The 21,575-nt window shown below is 42.7% G+C and overlaps 1 protein-coding gene across 1 annotated transcript in view; it reads left to right on the forward strand.

Annotated features, from left to right (window-relative positions):
* ca6 (carbonic anhydrase VI) overlaps nucleotides 1-21,575 on the forward strand; it is a 28,939-nt gene that overhangs the window by 5,808 nt on the left and 1,556 nt on the right. Inside the window, exons 4-6 of the mRNA XM_060851965.1 lie at nucleotides 4,781-4,847; nucleotides 6,803-6,960; nucleotides 14,442-14,565. Coding sequence (XP_060707948.1) covers nucleotides 4,781-4,847; nucleotides 6,803-6,960; nucleotides 14,442-14,565 — 349 coding nt within the window. The remainder of the gene's footprint in view (nucleotides 1-4,780; nucleotides 4,848-6,802; nucleotides 6,961-14,441; nucleotides 14,566-21,575) is intronic.

Here is a 21,575-nt window from a genome sequence, read left to right on the forward strand (position 1 = left end):
GATAAATCCACCTTCCAAGTCCTGGACTGGTACTTCAACATGGAGCTTCCATTTCAGAGGCAGGGAAGTTACTGACTATTCCACATGACCCATTGCACTCTATCCCATTCAAATATATTGATAAAAATCACACAACACCAGGTTATAGTCCAATAGGATTAATTGGAAGCACACTAGCTTTCAGAGCGTCGCTCCTTCGTCAGGTGATCGTGGGGGGCTCAATCCTAACACATATAGCAAAAGTTTACAGTGTGATGTAACTGAAATTATACATTGAAAAATGTATAAAGGCTGTTAAGCCTTTCATCTGTTAGAATACAGTGATAGTTTCACTTCTTTCATGTGTAAATCACAAAATCTTTTTATAAAAAAGTTGCATTCTCGGGTTAGCTGTTAACAATGGTGATAGCTAGACAATATGTTGAAGGTGTTGGCCCCCTGTGTTCTCTGTCTATGACCTGATGTTTAGATTGATTCTAATCTAAAAAGTGAGATAACAGAGTTTTACATAAATTCATGCAGTTTTTGAGCTCAGAGTTCTACATGAATGCATGCAGTTTTTGAGCAAAGTGCAATGTAACTCTGCAAGTACAAATTCACCCCACAAAATATATGTGTGCATGTGGGTCTTTGTCTGTCTGTGTTTATGTCTGTCTGGGTTGGGGGTTGTGAGTGTGAGAAAGTGTGTGTGTGTGTGTAGTGAGTGCAGAGTGTCTTAAGTCTGTGAGGCGGTGCATGTATGAGTGTGTGTGTGTCTATAAGAGTGTGTGTGGGTGTCTGTGTGCACGTCTGTGTGTATGTGTGTCCGTGTGTATGTGTGTATAGGAGTACCTATGTGTGTGTGACAGTGTGTGTGTGTGTAGGAGTATCTGTGTGTGTGTGTAGTGCAATGGTCATCACCTGTAATGTGACATGAACCCAAGGTCCCAGTTGAGGCCCTCCCTATGGGTACCGCACTTAGCTATCAGCCTCTGCTCGGCCACTTTCCTCTGCTGCCTGTCCCGAAGTCCACCTTGGAAGATGATCACCCAAAGGTCCGAGGCTGAATGTCCTGGACCACTGAAGTGTTCCTCAACTGGGAGGGAACCCTCCTGTCTATTGATTGTTGTGCGGTGCCCATTCATCCGTTATCGTGGCTTTTGCTCGGTTTCCCCAATGTGCCATGCCTCCGGGCATCCTTGCCTGCAACGTATAAGATAGACAACATTGGCTGAGTCAAATGAGTACTTGCCATGTACAAGGCGGGAGGTGTCCCCACATGTAATGGTGATATCTATGTCCACACTCTGACACGTCTTGCAGCGCCTACCGTGACAGGGTTATATGGAGTTGTCCTGAGAGCCAGGCAGCTTGCTATGAACAATGATTTGTTTGAGGTTTGGCGGTTGTTTAAAGGCAAGTAGTGGAGGTGTGGGGAAGGTCTTGATGAGTTGCTTATTCTCATTGATAATGTGTTGCAGGTCACGAAGAACATGGTGTAATTTTCCAGCCCTTGGGAAGTACTAAGGGTACCCTGTCAGTTGCAGCATGTGTCTGTCTCCTGAGTAGGTCATTACGGTTCCTTGCTGTGGTACGTCGGAACTGGCGGTTGATGAGTTGGGCATCATACCCCGTTCTTGTGAGGGCATCCCCGAGTACTTCCAGGTGTCCGTCACGTTCCTCCTCATCTGAGCAGATCCGGTGTATGCGTAGGGCTTGTCCATAGGGGATGGCTGTTTTAATATGTTTTGGGTGGAAGCTGGAGAAGTGTAGCATTGTGAGGTTGTCTGTGGGTTTGTGGTAGAGTGTGGTGCTGAGGTGTCCATCAGCACCACACCTCAGGATGGACACCTCAGCACCACACTCTACTGCAAACCCACAGACAACCTCACATTGCTACACTTCTCCAGCTTCCAACAGACAATCAATTTTTTTTTTACATCACACTGTAAATTTTTGCTATAAATTCTGTGTGTTAGGATTGAACCCTCCACTATCACCTGATGAAGGAGCGTCGCTCTGAAAGCTAGTGTGCTTCCAATGAAACCTGTTGGACTATAACCTGGTGTTGTGTGATTTTTTAACTTTGTACACACCAGTCCAACACCGGCACCTCCAAAATATAATGATGTGCTTCAATCTTTGAAATGTAATGGCATACTGTACCAGCTACCTTGCTAAAACAGCCTCAATGAATGGTTAACCAAACTGTTTTTGGTCACTATTGGTTGAGGAAGGAATATGGGATCACTATTTGATAGCATGGCTATCAAATGCAGTGCATCAAAATTTGGAAAGATGCTTTTTCCTTCCAACATCCTCCACGGGGAGTCACGTCTCACTGTGCAAGTCACATTTCACCGTGGGAGTGACATCTCTCTGTGGGAGTGACATCTCTCTGTGGGAGTCACACCCTTTTGTTGGAGTGACGTCTCTCTGTGCGTCTGTTAATGCTGAGGACTCTTATCCTCCATGTGGAAGGAGTCAGCTCAAGCCAACAGTGTACTAAAGAACAGAACTGGAGATAAATCACATGTTAACTCATTAAAATGAATTGCCTCACAAGACAAGCAAAACACATAAACAGTTGGAAAGGCTAGCATTATAAAGCTAAAGTTGCCATAGAGTACATGTTGCATACAGTAAGATAAATCATATAAACTTCATATCTCTGAGACTACTCTTCAAACAAGTTGAGTAGATTAGAAAGAGCTGTAATTAATTACACAAAGGGCTGATATCATATACTATAGATCAGAAGTCACATAACACCAAGTTATAGTCCAACAGGTTTGTTTGAAATCACAAGCTTTCGGAGCGCTGCTCCCTTGTCAGATGATTTCAAATAAACCTTTTGAACTATAACCAGGTATTGTATGACTTCTGATTTTGTCCACCCCAGTCCAACATTGGAACTCCTCAGTGTACTTTCAATGTTGCAAGGGTGCTTCTTAAGATGCAGAAATAGCACTAGCATCACTGCTGATCTTAGTGAAGTGCAGGATGAGTAGGACTGCATAAACATTGAAACGTCAGTCCTAATTCACTGCACTCCCACCGCACTGATGATGTTCCCTAGCCAGGGAACGAAACGTTTGCAGCAAAAACTTCCAGCTCGGCGAGCAGAACCACAACAACGGATACCCGAGCTACAAATCTTCAATCAGATTTCAAAGAATATTCTCTGACAAAGGAGAAGGATGGAGCAGGACTATGCGAGGGGTTTGGAAAAAAGCATTCAACTTAACCACCAAATAAGGATGAGTTCAGTGTGGACTGTGAGCTTATTTGTTTCACCCGAATTGAATTCTGCAACGGTGCATGTGTTGATGCTGCATTTTGTGTTGTCACGTGCCCAAAGTTGTATGCATACAATTAAGAAGATACGTTGTAAGAGGGTCAGTGACTCCGGCACTGAATTTTAATCATGATTCACATGGGACTGATGTAGATCACATTGGAGTCAACTTGGAGAAAACTGGTTACTGCTGGCTTTTGTCCCTATTCTTAATTAGTGGGATCAGCTTGTTAATTAAGTGCAACATGGACTGTTTTATCTGTCAATTACGAAGCCTATTTCCAACTTAAAACAGCACCTGAATGAATCAGGCTGCCCATGCTTGGCTTAGCGAGCTTAATGTCATTGCAATTTGGGTGGGTTTATCACAGAGCAATAAAAGTTCATGGATGGAAGAAAAAGATTGAAAAAGAAGCTGTTATTGATCCACTGCCACAGCTCGAGCTGTCAATGAGGCACATGCTTTCATTATTTTGTATTTAAGGAGACTTGCAATCCACCTGTATCAATTAAAGTGGAACATTCATTAAGCAAAGGGCAACTCTCCATGTGAGATAATAAAAACTGACAGATTATTAACAATCCCCAAATCTTCTTTCAGCAGGAACCGTAAGCAAACCTCTTCAAAAAAAATCCCATCCTGCTACCTGTAAATTACCTTGCACTACGTGCTCTTCCCCTCTCATCCCTGAATATGTTCACCGACATTAACTCCAGGATCCAGCTACGTCTGGATATTTAACATTCTCACCCTTGTTTTTGACTCTTGCTGTTAATCTGTCTGTAACCTTCTCTAGCCCCATAACCTCCTGGAGATTCTGCATTCCTCCCTGATTTTCTTCACCCTTTAATCAGATTTCAGAGGCAGCTGTGTTTCCCGGTGCTGAGACCCTAACACTGTATAATTCCATCCTAACTTTCTCTTCTTTCTCAAAACCTATCTCTTCAATCAAACTTTTCAACATCTCCTTATCTGGCTTTGTGTCTGGTTCTGATGGATAATGTTCCTGTGATGTGCATTTGGAGTCACTATATAAATTCAAGTCGTCCTTTGATTTTATAAGCCTTTTAAAGAAAACTATGCAGTTTCTTGCATTGGTAATGCAGTTGTGACAGGAGAGTGAAGCTAATGGGCAGACAGGTAATGAAGGTTCCAGTACTTACACTCCAGAATCATACAACATGGAACAAATGTTCCAGAGACAAAGCCAGTCACATTCAAATAAAGCAATTATTTATTTCTACAATATTGAGGCCATTTCCAGAGTCCTCCTCAAATATTCTTCCAAATCTTCAAATTCTAAGTTTCCCCATCCAGTCTTCCTGCAACTCCTGCTCCCTCTTGCTTTGCATCCATTTCGTCCCATCAAACTCCTTCAAGATGTCAAAACTGCTGTAGAAATCTAAGTTGTTGTTGTGTAAACACAGCAAAGAAATATCATCAGGCTTTGGCTGGGATGTGTCTGTTTGTGATTTTCTGACTGGAATTTGGTCTTTTCTCAGGATGGACACTTCGAAAACACATACTATAGTGACTTCATATCCAGCTTAAGCAAAATCAGATATGCAGGTACATTACTTTCTCGGCAAGCTTTTCAACCTTTCTGGCAGTCTGTGCTAATGTAAATACAGTTCTTACTTAAGAAAGAACTTGCATTTACATGGCACCTTTAAGCATGTTCAAAAGAGCTTTTAATGTGGAATTAGGGTTTTAATGAATGGAAATGCAGCCTTTAATTTGTACAGGATGGGAGCCCCCAAAACAATCATAGAATGATACAGCACAGAAGCACAATTGTGGCTTTGTGTCTGGTTCTGATGGATAATGCTCCTGTGATATGCACTTGGAGTCACTATATAAATTCAAGTCATACTTTGATTTTATAAGCCTTTTAAAGAAAACTACACGTTTTCTTGCATTGATAATGCACTTGTGCCAGAAGAGTGAAGCTAATGGGAAGACTGGTAATGAAGGTTCCAGTACTCACATTCCACAATCATACACCATGGAACAAATCATGGCTGACACTGCACAGTCCTGATCTAGACTTCCCACATGGGAAATAGATAAGAAAAAGGTAAAAGCTCATGGGATCCAGGTTAACTTGGCACGGTGGATCCAAATGATGGGAGAAGGCTATCTGTGTAACTGGAGCCCCATGTGCAGGGTGTACCACAAGGATCACTGTTAGGTCCCTTATTGTCCGTAGTATTCATAAACGACATCGATGAGAATGTGGAAAGGATGGTCAATGAGTTTGTGGATGACAGGAAGATTGGCCAGGTGGTTGGCAATGGGGATCTTGGGTTCCAGGAGGATATAAACGGATTGGTCAGCTGGGTAGATCAATGGCAGATGGAATCTTACCTTGATAAATATGAGTTGATAGAAGGAACAAGACAAGGGACTACTCAATGAATGGCAAGACATGAGGAACTTCAGAGGAACAGAGGGATCTCAGGGTGCTTGGTCAGAGAACCCTGAAGGTAGCAGATTGGTTAATAGGGAGTCAAGAAGGTATATAGGATGCTTGCCTTTATCACTCGTGACATATATTAATAAGGGCAGGAAGGTTATGATGAAATTGTACGGGACAGCCACAGCTGGAGTACTGTGTGCAGTTCTGGTCACCACAGTGTAAGAAGGATATGATAGCACTGGAGAGGGTGCAGGGGAGATTCACCAGGATGTTGCATTGGATGGAGCAGTTTAACGATGAAAAGAGACTGGATAAGCTTGGATTATTTTCTTTGGTGCAGAGAATGTTGAGGGGGACCTGATAGAGGTGTATAAGTTTGAGGGGTGCAGACAGAATGAATAGGAAACACTTCATTGAAGGGTTAATAACAAGAGGGCATAATTTTAAAGTGAAGTGCATGAGGTTTGGAGGGAATTTAAGGAAAAACCTGCTCATCCACAGAGTGGTGTGGATTTGGAATGAACTGCCTGGGAGGATCCTTGAAATCTTTAAAATGTAATTGAATGAGCACTTGAAACGCCATAACATTCCGGCCTAGTGCAGAAAGTGGGACTAACATGGACAATAATATATTTTTGGCAATGCAGATTTGATGGACTGAATGGCCTCTTCTGTACTGTATGGTTCTAAGATGCTATTGAAAATCATTGCAATAGACAATTAGGTGCCACTAATTTACACATTAATATAAAATATCATCCTTACAGAAATAAAGAATTGATATGTTCAGGCCCTTGACTGCCAAGTTATTTCATTAATACAAAGAGGAAAATATGCAAGAATTTTTTCACACAGTATAAATAGATTTCCTTTTAATGTTGCCCATCTGCTTAACTCTTCTTTCAGTAGAATGTCAAAGCAAATTCGGGCATCTGGATTTAATCCTGGAGGTTCACTTTAAGGCCTGTGGGTGTGCAGTTAGACAGTTTGGGAATGGATGGTCACCTGGGAGAGCCTTTACAAAGAAATCACAAACAACCCGTAATGTCTGACATTTATATTCTATATGATGAGTGATGCTGTTCATTTTTCTGTTCAATTTCAGGGCAATCCACAGAAATACAGCCGATAGACATTACCACCTTGCTGCCTCATAACCTCTCAAACTTCTATAGGTACAGAGGCTCTTTAACAACTCCACCTTGTTTTGAGTCAATAATCTGGACTATTTTTGACACACCAATTGTGCTCTCATCTAATCAGGTAAATTTGACCCAGTGCCTTTTACATTGTCCTGTGATTGTGTGAATGGAATGAATGTGCCACGCTGTTGTGATCTTAAGCTCTAAGTTACATGACACCAGGTTATAGTCCAATAGATTTACTTAAAATCACAAGCTTTTAGAGCACTGGTCCTTCATTAGGTGAAATCCTTCTGACTTCTGACTTTGTCCACCCCAATGAAACAGCAGCATCTCCACCTCTTAAGCCCCAAGAACTGCGCAAGATTGGTCTTCACAATATTTCGTCTTTTCTTTTAGCAAGGCAAGTTTTGCTTCAAACCAGACTTATTACTCGCCCAATGTAAGAGCCGAAGAATGAGAAATAGGAACAGAAAGTAGGCCATTTGGCCCCCTGGAGTACCATTCAGTATGGTCACTGTAGTGATTGTAACAAGGTCAGCCAGATGAATGTTATAGAATATGAGTTCCGTGATTGGGACTGTTAACCTGGCCCAATCAGGAAGCCCTGGCTGACAGATATAAACGGGAGTGTCAGAGGTTCTGTTCACTCTGATAGTTGGATCAGTGTCCAGGACTCTCTGCATGTAAATGAGGGGTGAGTTGGTGACAGTATACTGGCCCCTGTGGAGTTATTTCACAGTGTTTAGTGGCAGTTGATATCTAAAAGGTGAGGAAAGTGTAAAGCAGAGTATATGTTTGGATGTTAGCTTGCCTTTTGAGCCCATAACTGAAAGTAATATTTTACAATTTAATGTATTCATTAAATTCATGTATTCATTCCTGTTTGGACAGGAAGAGAATTTAATTATTCTCTACAATCTGAGGAAGGGCTCTTCAAACACTGCTGAGAATTACTCCAGCTCTCCACAGAGTTACTGAGAGGGGATGAGTGCAGCTGCTGTGTGTCTTTCCTCTCTTGTTAAGACACTAAAGGTCACACAAGAGTTTGGTATATCTTGGATCTCCACAATGATTCCCTTGCTCTCTATAAACATTAGCCTAGAGGTTCTGGTTTTGGGGATAGGTGAGACAATGCAAAGGCTGGACCCTAAATGTGTAAATGAAGGGTGACTTGGTGATGGGATACCAGCCTCTGTGGAGATATTTCTGTCAGAGAGTCAGGTGATCACCCATCACGGCTCCGAAGGCAATGAAACTAACCACCAGGCCCCAGTTCACCTCACCATCATTGAACATTTCAGTGGCAACCTTTGGGATAGTGTCCAGGTCCCTCTTTTCAGAGATGTTCAAGCGATTTATCATTCCCCTGAAAGCGGTGCCGTGTTTCTCGATCAGACAGAAACAGACCCTTCGGTTCAAGTCGTCCATTCCGATCAGATATCCCAACATAATCTAGTCCCACCGGCCCATATCCCTCCAAACCCTTCCTATTCATATACACATCCCGATGCCTTTTAAATGTTGTAATTGTACCACTTCCTCTGGCAGTTCATTCCATACACGCACCCCCCTCTGCGTGAAAACATTGCCTCTTAGGTCCCTTTTATACCTTTCTCCTCTCACTGTAAACATATGCCCTCTAGTTCTGGACTCCCCCAACCCAGGGAAAAGAGTCTATTTATCCTATCCATGCCCCTCATGATTTTATAAACCTCTATAAGGTCACATCCCAGCCTCCAACACTCCAGGGAAAACAGCCCCAGCCTGTTCAGCCTCTCCCTGTAGCTCAAATCCTCCAACCCTAGCAACATCCTTGTAAATCTTTTCTGAACACTTTCAAATTTCACAACATCTTTCTGATAGGAAGGAGACCAGAATTGCACGCAATATTCAACAGTGGTCTAACCAATGTCCTGTACAGCCGCAACATGACCTCCCAACTCCTGTACTCAATACTCTGACCAATAAAGGAAAGCATACCAAACGGCTTCTTCACTATCCTATCTACCTGTGACTCCACTTTCAAGGAGCTATGAACCTGCACTCCAAGGTCTCTTTGTTCAGCAATGCTGCCTAGGAACTTACCATTAAGTGTATAAGTCCTGCTAAGATTTGCTTTCCCAAAATGCAGCACAAAGCATTCATCTGAATTAAACTCCATCTGCCATTTCTCAGCCCATTGGCCCATCTGATCAAGATCCTGTTATAATTTGAGGTAACCTTCTTTGCTGTCCACTACACCTCCAATTTTGCTGTCATCTGCAAACTTACTAACTATACCTCTTATGCTCACATCCAAATCATTTATATAAATGATGAAAAGTAGTGGACTCAGCACCGATCCTTAAGGCACTCCACTGGTCATAGGCCTTCAGTCTGAAAAACCCTCCACTACCACCCTCTGTATGCTACCTTTGAGCCAGTTCTGTATCCAAATGGCAAGTTCTCCCTGTAGTCCATGAGATCTAACCTTGCTAACCAGTCTCCCATGGGGAACCTTGTCGAATGCCTTACTGAAGTCCATGTAGATCACATCTACTGCTCTGTCCTCATCAATGCTTCTTCAAAAAACTCAATCAAGTTTGTGAGACATGATTTCCCAAGCACAAAACCATGTTGACTATCCCTAATCAGTCCTTGCCTTTCCAAATACATGTACATCCTGTCCCTCAGGATTCCTCCAACAACTCGCCCACCACCGACGTCAGGCTCACCGGTCTATAGTTCCCTGGCTTATCCTTACCACCTTTCTTAAATAGTGGCACCACGGTCGCCAACCTCTCGTCTTCCGGCATCTCACCTGTGACTACCGATGATACAAGTATCTCAGTAAGCGGCCCAGCAGTCACTTCCCTAACTTCCCAAAGAGTTCCAGGGTACACCTGATCAGGCCATGGTTGATCCTTTATTTCAACCCCATTATCCTACCCCCTTCACCATTCCCCTTGATTTCCCCACAAAGGTCTTTCTATCTCAGCTTTAAATCTACTTCATGGCAGAACATCCCCAATCCTCTGGGTGGGACAATTCCAAAAGAATAAGAATATCCTGAAGTAACTCCCCCTATTGAATTCCTGTGTGATTGATCCTTTACTGTGAGACCATGCCCCGTTTCCTAGATTCTTCATCCAATGGATACCACCTCTCTGTGTCTACCCCTTCACGATCTTGTCTGTCTCAGTGAACTATCCAAGGAGGTAGTTGACTGTACAAATTAGGAGAGCTTCCAGATCTGAGCTAAACAGCCAGCCTCAGCTGAGAGCAGCACTGACAGTTCCAGAAATAGAAAACTCAGCCGGATTCTCACTCCTGATTACTATTTAGGGAACTGGATGTTATGCAAGGTTGGACGTCAGGTAAAAACGGGTCAGGTTTAGCTATGAAGTGCACCCTATGCAAACAGGCTGCTGATTTTATCGAAGGGCACACTGTAGAATGAATGAGCTAATGCTTATTGCTGCCAGCAAGTGCAAATCAGTCCTTTGGTAATGGAAAGGAGAACGTTAGGAGGGCTGAATGAAAATGAGGTAAAACTATGGCTCACTTTTATATAGTGCTCTGAGAATGCCCCAAGTCAATTTACGAAAGGAGGGAGACTTAAAGATGGACATTTTATTTATCCTTTATAGACTCCACTGACACATAAAAGGCTAAATAGAATTTTGCAATAGGCAGGCAGCTCTGTATTTGTCCATGTAGTTCAGTAAGCAGAGTGGGTGAGCAACTTATGTACTGCGGTTGGGATTTCTCTGCACTGCTCGTGTGCAGGTCCCTCTTCTCCCGGGAGGGAATAATGGCCAACATATCCAACCGCCAGGCTCTGTGTATGCAACTTCAAAGAAAATAGTAACATATTAATGTGCAAAGCAGTTTTTATATGGACATGTGAATAAAGGACCAGCCGTTCAAAATGATCAAGTCTACTCTGTCATTCAATAAGATCGTGGCTGATCCAATTACAGGAGGTCTCTGATTTATGAACATTTGATGTACACTCATACTTAGGAGCACTATCCCATACGGGGGTGCAATGTTTAACATCCAACGTACAAGCATTTCCTGATTGACTGTTTGATATTGTCCTGCACTGTGTTCCAACTTACGTACAAATCGATTTGCAAACACACTCAAGGATGGAACCCGTTTGCAACGCGGGGCGTGTCTGTATTCTATTTTCTTACCTACTCCGATAACCTCTCACCCCTTGCTCTATTAAGGATATATCTACTTCTGCCTGAGATATTGTCAAGTTAGACTCGAAACGTCTTTTCTCTCCTTACAGATGCTGCCAGACCTGCTGAGATTTTCCAGCATTTTCTCTTTTGGTTTCAGATTCCAGCATCCACAGTAATTTGCTTTTATCAAGAGCTTGAACCCGGTAGAAACATTTTCTTTATTTCATTTTAGGCACAGGATTATGAGTAAAGTCAATAAAAATAGGAAGTTCCAGTCTTACTCAAGACTGGGATACATTCGGACTCTAACCTCATACCTTTAATGCATTGTCTGAGCTGAGATGTCACCTATTTTTAATAAAACCTTATCTTGAGAATGTGACTTGAAAGAAGTTCTGGGATTTACATATTAATGAACCAAAATCTGCACCCCAGTCTAAAAGATGAAAGACTTAACAGCAATCTAGGTTTGTTCAATAAGAGGCTGAGGGGTGAGTGACCTTATAGAGGTTTATAAAATCATGAGGGGCATGGATAGGATAAATAGACAAAGTCTCTTCCCTAGAGTGGGGGAATCCAGAACCAGCGGGCATAGGTTTTGGATGAGAGGGGAAAGACCTAAAAGAGACCTAAGAGGCAATTTTTTCACACAGAGGATGGTATGTGTATGGAACGAGCTGCCAGAGGAAATGGTGGAGGCTGGGACAGTTGCAACATTTAGAATACATATGGGTGGGTATTTGAATAGGAAAGGTTTGGAGGATATGGACTGGGTGCTTGCAGGTGGGACTAGATTGGGTTGGGATATCTGGTTGGCATGGACGAGTTGGACTGAAGGGTCTGTTTCCGTGCTATACATCTCTCTGACTCTATATCATTTCAGTTCCATGACACTATGATCCTTTGCTATAAATTCTGTGTCTTATGCTCTTATACTCCACAGCTACCTGATGAAGAAGCAGCGCTCCAAAACCTAGGGCTTCCAAATAAACTTGTTGGACCAGAAACTGATGTTGTGTGATTTTTAACTTGGTCCACCGCAGTCCAACATCGGCTCCTCCACATCAATTCTTTCAGCCAAAGAGGATGGTCAGCTCCTCACAATGTCAGAGGAGAAAGTGAGGTCTGCAGATGCTGGAGATCAGAGCTGAAAATGTGTTGCTGGAAAAGCGCAGCAGGTCAGGCAGCATCCAAGGAACAGGAAATTCGACGTTTCGGGCATAAGTCCTTCCTGAAGAATTTCCTGTTCTTTGGATGTTGCCTGACCTGCTGCGCTTTTCCAGCAACACATTTTCAGCTCCTCACAATGTCAGAATGGCTGTGATCTTCTTGCCTGAAAGTTAGTTTTCACGCGTTCTGGGAACAAAACGTTTATTTTCCCAGACATCGTATTTTACATGGTGCCAGATAACCAGCTGATGTCAGCTTATCAAACACACATGCCTCAGTAGTATTTACTGTCACCTTTGAATCGTCCTTAATTATTAGAAATTCTTTATGTTTGGGGGAAATGAAATATTTGTTGTAACAGCCCATTGTGTGAAGTCTCATGCTGAGCAGGACATTCTGGAAATATTCAGTGCTAAAGAGATCAAAATGCTGGAAATTATTTACCTTTCAGTGGCGAAGCTCACTTGAAAATGTATGGATTTAGTTTGTGGGTGAGAAGAAAGAACAAGAACAAAGAAAATTACAGCACAGGATCAGACCCTTCGGCCCTCCATTGATCTGGATCCTCTATCTAAACCTGTTGCAAAGAACAAAGAAAATCACAGCACAGGAACAAAGGACATCATCAAAGGCCTGCCTCTCACATCCTTTGTGTTTGAAAAAAAACTTGCAAAAACTCAGGCATGGCAAACCAGCCATTTTCTCCAGCTGCTTAAACTGTGCCCCAGTTAGAAAACAATGGAGGTCTTCTGTTATTTTCTTAATTCTTCCATGGGATGTAAGAGATCCGAGAAGGTTTGTTGCCCATCCCTAATTGCCCTTGACTCCAAGTAGCTTGCTCGGTCATTTAAGTTCAAGTCAACAACATAAACAGAAAATGCTGCAGATCTGGTAGCAGCTGTGGAGAGAGAAACTGAGTTACTGTTTTGGGTCCAAAAGAGAGAATGCTGGAAAGTCTCAGCAGGTCTGGCAGCTTCTGTAAGGAGAGAAAAGAGTTGACGTTTCAAGTCAAAGCTTTGACAAAGGGTCAGTTGGACTCGAAACATCAGCTCTTTGCTCTGCTTACCCATGCTGCTAGACCTGCTGAGATTTTCAGCATTTTCTCTTTTAGTTTCAGATTCCAGCATCCGCAGTAATTTGCTTTTACTGTTTTAGGTCCTCCTTCAGAACTCAGTCAACAGCCAACAATACTGCATGCCAGACTGGGTCAGGTTAGGCTGAATTATAGTTTCCTGAAAGTTGACATGCAATTATCTCTGAGTGGCAGACATGCGGCACACACTGTCATGCCAATTTTATTAGGAATTGTAAAACTGCTCCATGTATAGGCAGTACCACTACATTCCTGCTGGTGGTGCTGCTGAGATACAAGAATCAGCAGGAACAAATATGTTCTCAGAATATTGAGGTAACAATCACAAAGTTGGACAAACCTGGCATTTTTATCATAGCTTTCATGACTGTGTTGAAGCTCCTTGCAGTAAATGAAGTAGTTTGAAGTGGAGTCACTATTGTATTGCATGAATCCTGGCAATAGACTCCCAGAAACAGTAATGTGATAATGACAATATAGCTTATTTTTGCAAAGATGATTGAGGCATGACTATTGGCCAGGACGCTGAGGATAGTTTCCCTGCTCTTCTTGGAGATGGAGGCACTGGATTTGCATCCCTCCAAGCAGGCAAAGGAAGCCTTGCTTTAATTGCAAAGAAAAACAGAAATTGCTGGAAAAACTCAGCAGGTCTGGCAGCATCTGTGGAGAGAGGAACAGAGTTAGCGTTTCGAGTACAGTGACCCTTGTTCAGAACACTGTCACTGGACTCAAAATGTGAAGTTTGTTTCCCTCTCCACAGATGCTGTCCCACCTGATGAGCTTCTCCAGCAATTTCTGTTTTTGTTTGTTTCAGATTTCCAGCATCCACAGTTCTCTGTTTTATTATTCTCAGTTTAATGCCTCAACTGGAAGAAGTCACAGAGACCAAGACATTGAGTGTATTTAAGATAGAGATGGCTAGGTTCTTGACTGGTAATAGATTCAAAGGATACAGGGAGATGGCAGGAGAATGGGGTTGAGAAACATATCAGCCATGGTCAAATAGTGGAATGAACATGATGGGCCAAATGGCCTAATTCCGTTCCTATATCTAATGGTCTTATCAGAGCATACTTGCCAACTAATCAATTCTCAGCTCTCATATTGTACACATGTTGGTTTTCCTCCTTTTAAGAACAGTATGTTGATGTCTTGCTGCAGATCAGACTATTGGAGACTTCTGTGCTGGACTGGGAAAACAAAACTTTGAGAAATGATTATCGACATGCACAACCTGTCAATGATAGAATTGTGGAAGCCTCTTTTCAACCTGCCCTGATGAAAGGTGCGATAATAATTGTTTTTAACTCAAAAGTACTAGGTTTACAACCACACATGAACTGAAATTATTGTCACGCTCATTTTATTTAGCAGGTTCCTGCTATCTTGAAACAATTCATGAAAAGCTGGACAAAATTGAAGGGATTCTAAACCATGTTGACGCAAATTCAGAATCAAGACTTACAGGTAAATAATCAAGGCGTGAAATTTCTCATTACTGTCAGGAGAAAGAAATGTCGTGAAAACATTTTAAAGTTGCCCTGCTCAGAATAAATGACAATCCTTACTGCATTCTGAATAATGAACTTGTAATTACAATTTCTAACTAATTTGAGGAGAAGTTTCTTCACCCAGAGAGTGCTGAGCCTGTGGAAGTCACTGTCACAGAAAGCAGTTGAAGTCAAAACATTGGATTTTTAAAAAAAAAGTTGGATATAGTTGTCAGGGTTAAAAGGTACAGGGGAGAAAGCAGGAATGAGGGATTGTGTTGGATGATCAGCCATGATCATAATAAGTGACAGAGAAGGCTCAAAGGGCTGAATGGCCTTCTTCTGTTCTTATTTTCTATGCTTCTCTGTAATGGTGAGTGATAGGATGTAGATACAGTCAGACCTTTTGCATTTTGTTTATTCAATCATAGTGTTATGAAGATGTGGGTGTACTGTACCTTTAAGAGAGTTAAAAGCTAACAGAACTACCTGACAGCACCAAGTGAGGTATCAATGAGGGGACAATGTGACATTTGGTTGAAAGTTAGATTACATGGGTTGCCAGGAAACGACTAAACAGATTCAAATTAGGCCGATCAGTTTAAATTATATCCCGAAAAATAACAAACTCCAATCAAGTTTGAATTTAGTATATTGACAATCCTAAAAGCCAATGACACAATCCAATATAAGACCGGGGAAAAATGAACAGTTGGGAGGAGAACTGCCAAGTCAACATCTGCAGATTGCCAGAGAATAGCTCTCTTAAAGGTATCTTTATCGATCTGTGACCTGTGAAGCAGAATCCCGCAGAAAAAGAAGACACGGGAAGATCCAAATAGAAAATTTGACAGCTAGCTGGTTTTGAAAACTTGAATTTTTGGTAAATCTTAAATTGGGGGCTTTTATCAGACTAGTATAAAAGAAGGGAAGGTAAAAAGATAGATTAAACGCAGGACCTGTAGATAGTTGTTAGTTAATTATTCTGTATTATACTTTAAGTTATTAATTTCTACTTTAAATAGTTCTGGGCCTCTCGAATTTTCAGATTATTGCACAGGTTAAACCTTTCTTGTGTTGCTGGTTTAAATTAAGCAGAAGGGTATACCCCATGTCGTAACAATGGGATGAGGGTATCATTGAACAGCCAATGATTATTGCCCATTCCCTAATTGGCCTGGAGGACCAGGTAACGTTGTAATCCATGGTGGGGTAGGGATATCTTATGAGACTGGTGGGAAGGGAGACCTAGGATTTTGACTAAGCATTAGTGAAGAAACAGGCTCCAAGTCAGGATGGTGAGTTACTCAGAGGGGAACTTGAAAGTGGTAGTATTCCTAAGAATCTGCTGGCTTTGGTTTTCAAGGCCCTTATGGTCTGGTAAGACTATGGCAACTTTACAATAGAGAAAAGGTGCTACATAAATCTATAGCTACCATAAGGCTGTTCTGTCAGTAGAGAGACAACAGGTGGTGGTTTAACCTGAAAGTCACCTTGCCTTAGCTGAGGGAAGAGGTTGAGGACAGTCCTTCATAATAGCCTCAGCTGGTGCGGGAATTGAACCCTCGCTGTTGGCATCACTCCGCATCGCAGACCAGTCATCTGAGCTTACTGAACCCCAACCCCTCCAGTACCATATGGAAATACAAGCTTTTAGTGCTGTTCTTTAGTGAACTGAAAGGTAATGATTGAAAAGTGTGGCGCTGGAAAAGTACAGGAGGTCAGGCAGCATCCAAGAAGCAAGAGAGTCGATGTTTCGAGCATAAGCCCTTCATCAGAAAAGCATTCCTGATGAAGAGCTTCAGCTCAAAACATCGACTCTCCTGCTCCGCGGATGCTGCCTGACCTGCTGTACTTTTCCAGCGCCACACTTTTTGACTCTGACTCTCCAGCATCAGCAGTCCTCACTTTCTCCCTGAAAGGTAGGAGGGCTGGGCTCTGAAGCTGTTGTTAAAGTGTGCACCGTGAAGATGTTTCGCATCTACTCCTGAAGATGGCACTGAAACATTGAACAACCTCTGTCTTCCTGTAGCATCAGCAGCATCTTCTCTCTGGGTCATTCAGTTCATCATCAGTCTGTCCCTGGGCATTCTGCTTCCCGGAGTTCCCTCCTTTTTCTCTCTGTTCCATGCACTGAGGGGACATGCCTTTGCTGAAGGGTCTCCATCATTGCTATGATACAGCTGGTCATCTGGAGCTGATAAAGATTGCCAGGAGAGAGCTTTTACAAGTGCCATTTCAGTTAGAAACTGGCTGATGTGCATTTTAACCCAATCTATCTGTTTTGCCTGTAATATTTCATTCCCTTATTTAACAAAAATCCACCAAATTCCTTTGTGAAATTTTCAATTCAGTAGTATTCTTTTGGGAGACCGGATTCCAAATTTCCAGGACCTTAAGAAATGCTTCCTGACATCAGCCTGGGCGATAACTTCAAGATTTTGGAACCCGACTGTGTGACTCCTCCACCAACAGATAGAGTTTATCTCTTGCTAGTCCAGCAAATTCTTTAAGCGTCTTGCACACCTCAAGTGGGTCAGCCCAGTACATCTTCAAAACACAAAGGAACTCAAACCTAATTTGGGGAACCTGTCATCATTTAACCCAGCTACAGGTAAAAATCACAAAGGATGAAAAGCTCTGACACATGAATAAAGAATTTTCTTTCAACAGAACGGGGTTGAATTGGCTAATGGCACATACTGGTTCGCGACCTCTTGTAGGTATTTTTACTCAACCTGTTCAGTGATGCTTTGACACATCTCTGGAGTGAGTAGTACATGAACTCAGGACCCCTAGTTCAGAGGTAAGGACACTACCGGTGCACCACAAGAGCCCCCACCCTGACATCTCATACATATTTCAAAATGGAGGGAGGTCAGCTGGGGCAGTTTGGAATGGTGCAGGATTCTACTAGGACTCAGGACAGAATCTAATGATGCCCTAAAAGCAAATGCGGATATGGGGGGCATTTAATCAGCAGGGATGTTGGTGAGTGGGCTTCCCTATCTAGCTGCAAACCCAATTAAATCCAGGATGAGGTGCTTTGTGAATAGCCTAACCCACCTGCTGAGGGTCTCAACATGCTACTGCTCCTGGTGATGTCAACCCAACAGTGGATGGGGCTAGTGGAGAAAAGAGGGGTCTCATAATATTGGGAAAGCCACAAGCATTCCTGTCCAGAGTCGCTTGTGGATTCTGGGGTGTGGGAGTTCCTCGTTCCGGAGCTCCTGGTGCCCTGTTGAGGAGTTGGACATTGAGAAATGGGAATTGTTGGGAAGCACCCTCATTGACAGCCCTTGGTGCTGCCCTCCCTGTTTTCCCCATGACCCTACCCCATGGACCACCTCTCTATCAACCCTCACTGACCCTATGGCCTGGGCTAAAACCTGTCATGGTTGGAAATGAGCCTACTGGAAATGACCTCCCCTATTTTGAAGTGTACAGGTTTGATGATTTGTACCAGTATGAACTATTTTTGCATTTTAACCATTTTTTTCCCCCTCTGGGCTGGAATACAGCAGATACATTGGGCCTCAGGTACATTGCATCACCTCCCAGTGGGTACTACTCTTCAATAGAGTTGCCAATCTGCCGGCAACTCTTGGGTTGGCCACTCTTTCACAACCTCCTCCCCTCTTTCCCACTGGGGAAAAGATATTGGTTCTTGATTCTGGGCCTGCCATTGAACAGTCAAGTGCTCAGGTGCCACTCAGTATGGTGGGCTTTCCCCTGAAAATGGGCTACACAGAGGGATACATCACAGAAAAAGGTCTTTCAGCCCAAGGAGTCTGACTCAGCTGTAAACAAGTCCCTGACTGTTCGATTTCCCATTCACCAGCACCAGGCCCATAGCCTCATATGCTTTGGCATTAGAAGTGTAATTCTACATTGTTCTTAAACATTATGAGGATTTCTGTGGGGAAATGGGGAAGTGCCATGGTTTGTCCCTGGGGTGAAGCTCAAGGGCAAAAGAATCAGGATAACAGGATGTTCAAACATAAAAATTTCATAAAACACATTTTTCCCTCAGAGGGGTGGTAGAAATATGGAGAGTGCTGCCTGGGACGGTGGTGCAGTCAGGTCCTCTTGCAACGTTTAAGAAGCATCTGGATGACCACTTAAAATATCCAGGTGGAGTGGGCTATGGACCAAGTGCAAGTATATGGGATTAGTGTAGTTTGGTGTTAGTTGGTCAGCATTGACATTGTGGGCTGAAGGGCTGTTTTCTATGCTGTTTAATTCTATGACTTTTAGGTGGACTTGGTTACTGCTGTAGGAGGAGGAAGAAGATCCCACTTGGAATATTTAGGCCTCTCTTGACCCATTTTCCCTCCTCTTTCGGATCACAAGATTCTCTGATAATCAGAGTTTTCACTGAGCGCTGGACACATTTCCTTCTCTCCCTGCTGATGGCAACTTGCTCTCCAGGAATACTAGCCCATTCTCCCACCCTCTCAACAGCAAGTTGCCACCTCTTGGCCAAATCCGCTGATGGTGAGGGCTGATGGAGGCTGTATTAAAGTGGCCTGGGTCTCTATGTCGTCAGGACCAAATCTCATTTCATACCAACTCAGGATCAGCTACAATTCAAGTTCTCAAATATTTGCTCCCTTTGGGACTGAATCCAAATTGGAAAGAGGAGTGGCTAATATTAAATCTGAAATAGATAACTTTTTGTTAAACAAAGTTACTCAGGGACTTGGGCCAAAGGCAGGTATGCAGAGGTAGGCAACACATCAGCCATAATCTCATAGAGTCAGAGTCATAGAGATGTACAGCACGGAACAGACCCTTCGGGTCAACTCTGGATCAGTGCTGGAAGAGCACAGCAGTTCAGGCAGCATGTCTTCGGGTCAACTCACCAAGCCGATCAGATATCCTAAATTTATCTGGTCCCATTTGCCAGCATTTGGCCCATATCCCTCTAAACCCTTCCAATTCATGTCCTCATCCAAATGCCTTTTAAATGTTGCAACTGTACCAGCCTCCACCACTTCTTCTGGCAGCTCATTCCAAACATGCACCACTCTCTGCGTCCAAGGTCAGCTGTGAATTCATTCAATGGTGGAACAGGCTTGAGGGGCTGAATGGCCTACTCCTGTTCCTATGTTCCTGTGATGCAAATCCAGCCAGAATAGCAAGCCAAGGTAAAAAGCGAAAACTGTCCTTTGGAAATAAATGCAAAATTTTCTGGAGTTGCACAGAGGATGTTGCCATCTGCAAGAGAGAAATTCGGCAACATTTGGCAAAACTTCAACCAGTCTTTCCCACTTAATTACAGATTGATAGCTATCATTGAGGTTTGACTTCTGAGCTAACAGTAGATTTGGATGCAGTGCTGATAATCTGTCACTAGATGTTAGTGTAATACCTTCTAGAATTCAGATTTAATGTAGAGGACTTGCTGGAAAATTACTGCACAGTCCTTCACAATCTCACTGGGACTGAGATATGGGGGATGGGCCAAATAGGCTGGAAATGCCAGACACCATGAAAAATAAAGAATTGGGTTGATGGAATGAAATGGAGAGATAATGCTTGGCCAAGATTCATTGTTAAATACCTGATGATCAAAAGGAAAAGCACAAACCGAATCAAAAGATCGTAGGAAATTTAGTTAAATAAGGAAGGTGTCACTTTGACTTTGGGAACCGATGTGAAACAGATGATATCGATTCAGCTGCCTATTATACACTGCTCCTGATTTTCATTTCTGTTAATGTAACTGGGACTGAAAACGGGGAGAGACGTGGATAATGACAGTGTTATCCTTCACACATTATATTGTCGGAAGTCAGAATAATCCCCATTGAACTTTAGTTCAACTAGAATGCAAAGAGGAGGCTGAGGTTGTGGGTGAGTGGGATATATTTTCATCTTCACTGAGTGATGTCTCACAAGGTTTGTCACAGTAGAAGCACATAAGGTTTTGATCTATACCTGGCAGTAGTCAGACTGTACACGGAATGATGGCCTAGCAGCATTATCTATCGAGCCAGATAATGTTCTGGGAACCTGGGTTCAAATTCTGCCATGGCAGATGGTGGAATTTGAATTCAATGAATATCTGTAATTAAGAGTCTAACGATGACCTTGAATCCATTCCTGATTATTGGAGAAAACCCCTCTGGTTCACTAATGTCCTTTAGGAAAGGAAACTGACATCCTTGCCTGATTCTAATCTAAAAAGTGAGTTACCAAGTCTTACTTGAATTTATGCAGTTTTTGAGCAAAGTACAATGTAACTCTGCAAGTACAAATTCACCACACAACATGTATGCATGTGGGTTTTTGTGTGTGTATCTGTCTGTCTGGGGTGGGGGGTTGTGAGTGTGAGAGAGAGTGTATATGGGTGTGTATGTGAGTGTAGAATGTCTAAGTCTGTGAGGGTGTGTGTCTGTCTGTCTGTCTGTCTGGGGTGGGGAGTTGTGAGTGTCTGTGAGAGAGAGTATATATGTGTGTGTATGACAACTACATTCAAGGTTGAGATAGATTTCCAATCAGTAAAGGGAATCAAGGGAAAAGGGAGGCCAGTGGAATTGAGGGTTATCAGATCAACCATGATCTCAATGAATGGCATAGCAGATTTGATAGGCTGAATAGCCATAAGCTCCTACACCTTATATTCTTACAACCCTAATCCTTTAAAATGAATAGAATAAAAATCTATATTTTTATCTTTAATCTGGATCTATGCAGGGACCTTCCCCCACCCCACCTATGGAATGAAATGAAAATCAATCCCTCTTGTATTTATTACTTAGGGGAATTAGATTAGATTAGATTACTTACAGTGTGGAAA

The sequence above is a fragment of the Hemiscyllium ocellatum genome, chromosome 37 (assembly GCF_020745735.1).
Source record: "Hemiscyllium ocellatum isolate sHemOce1 chromosome 37, sHemOce1.pat.X.cur, whole genome shotgun sequence".
Lineage (NCBI taxonomy): Eukaryota > Metazoa > Chordata > Chondrichthyes > Orectolobiformes > Hemiscylliidae > Hemiscyllium > Hemiscyllium ocellatum.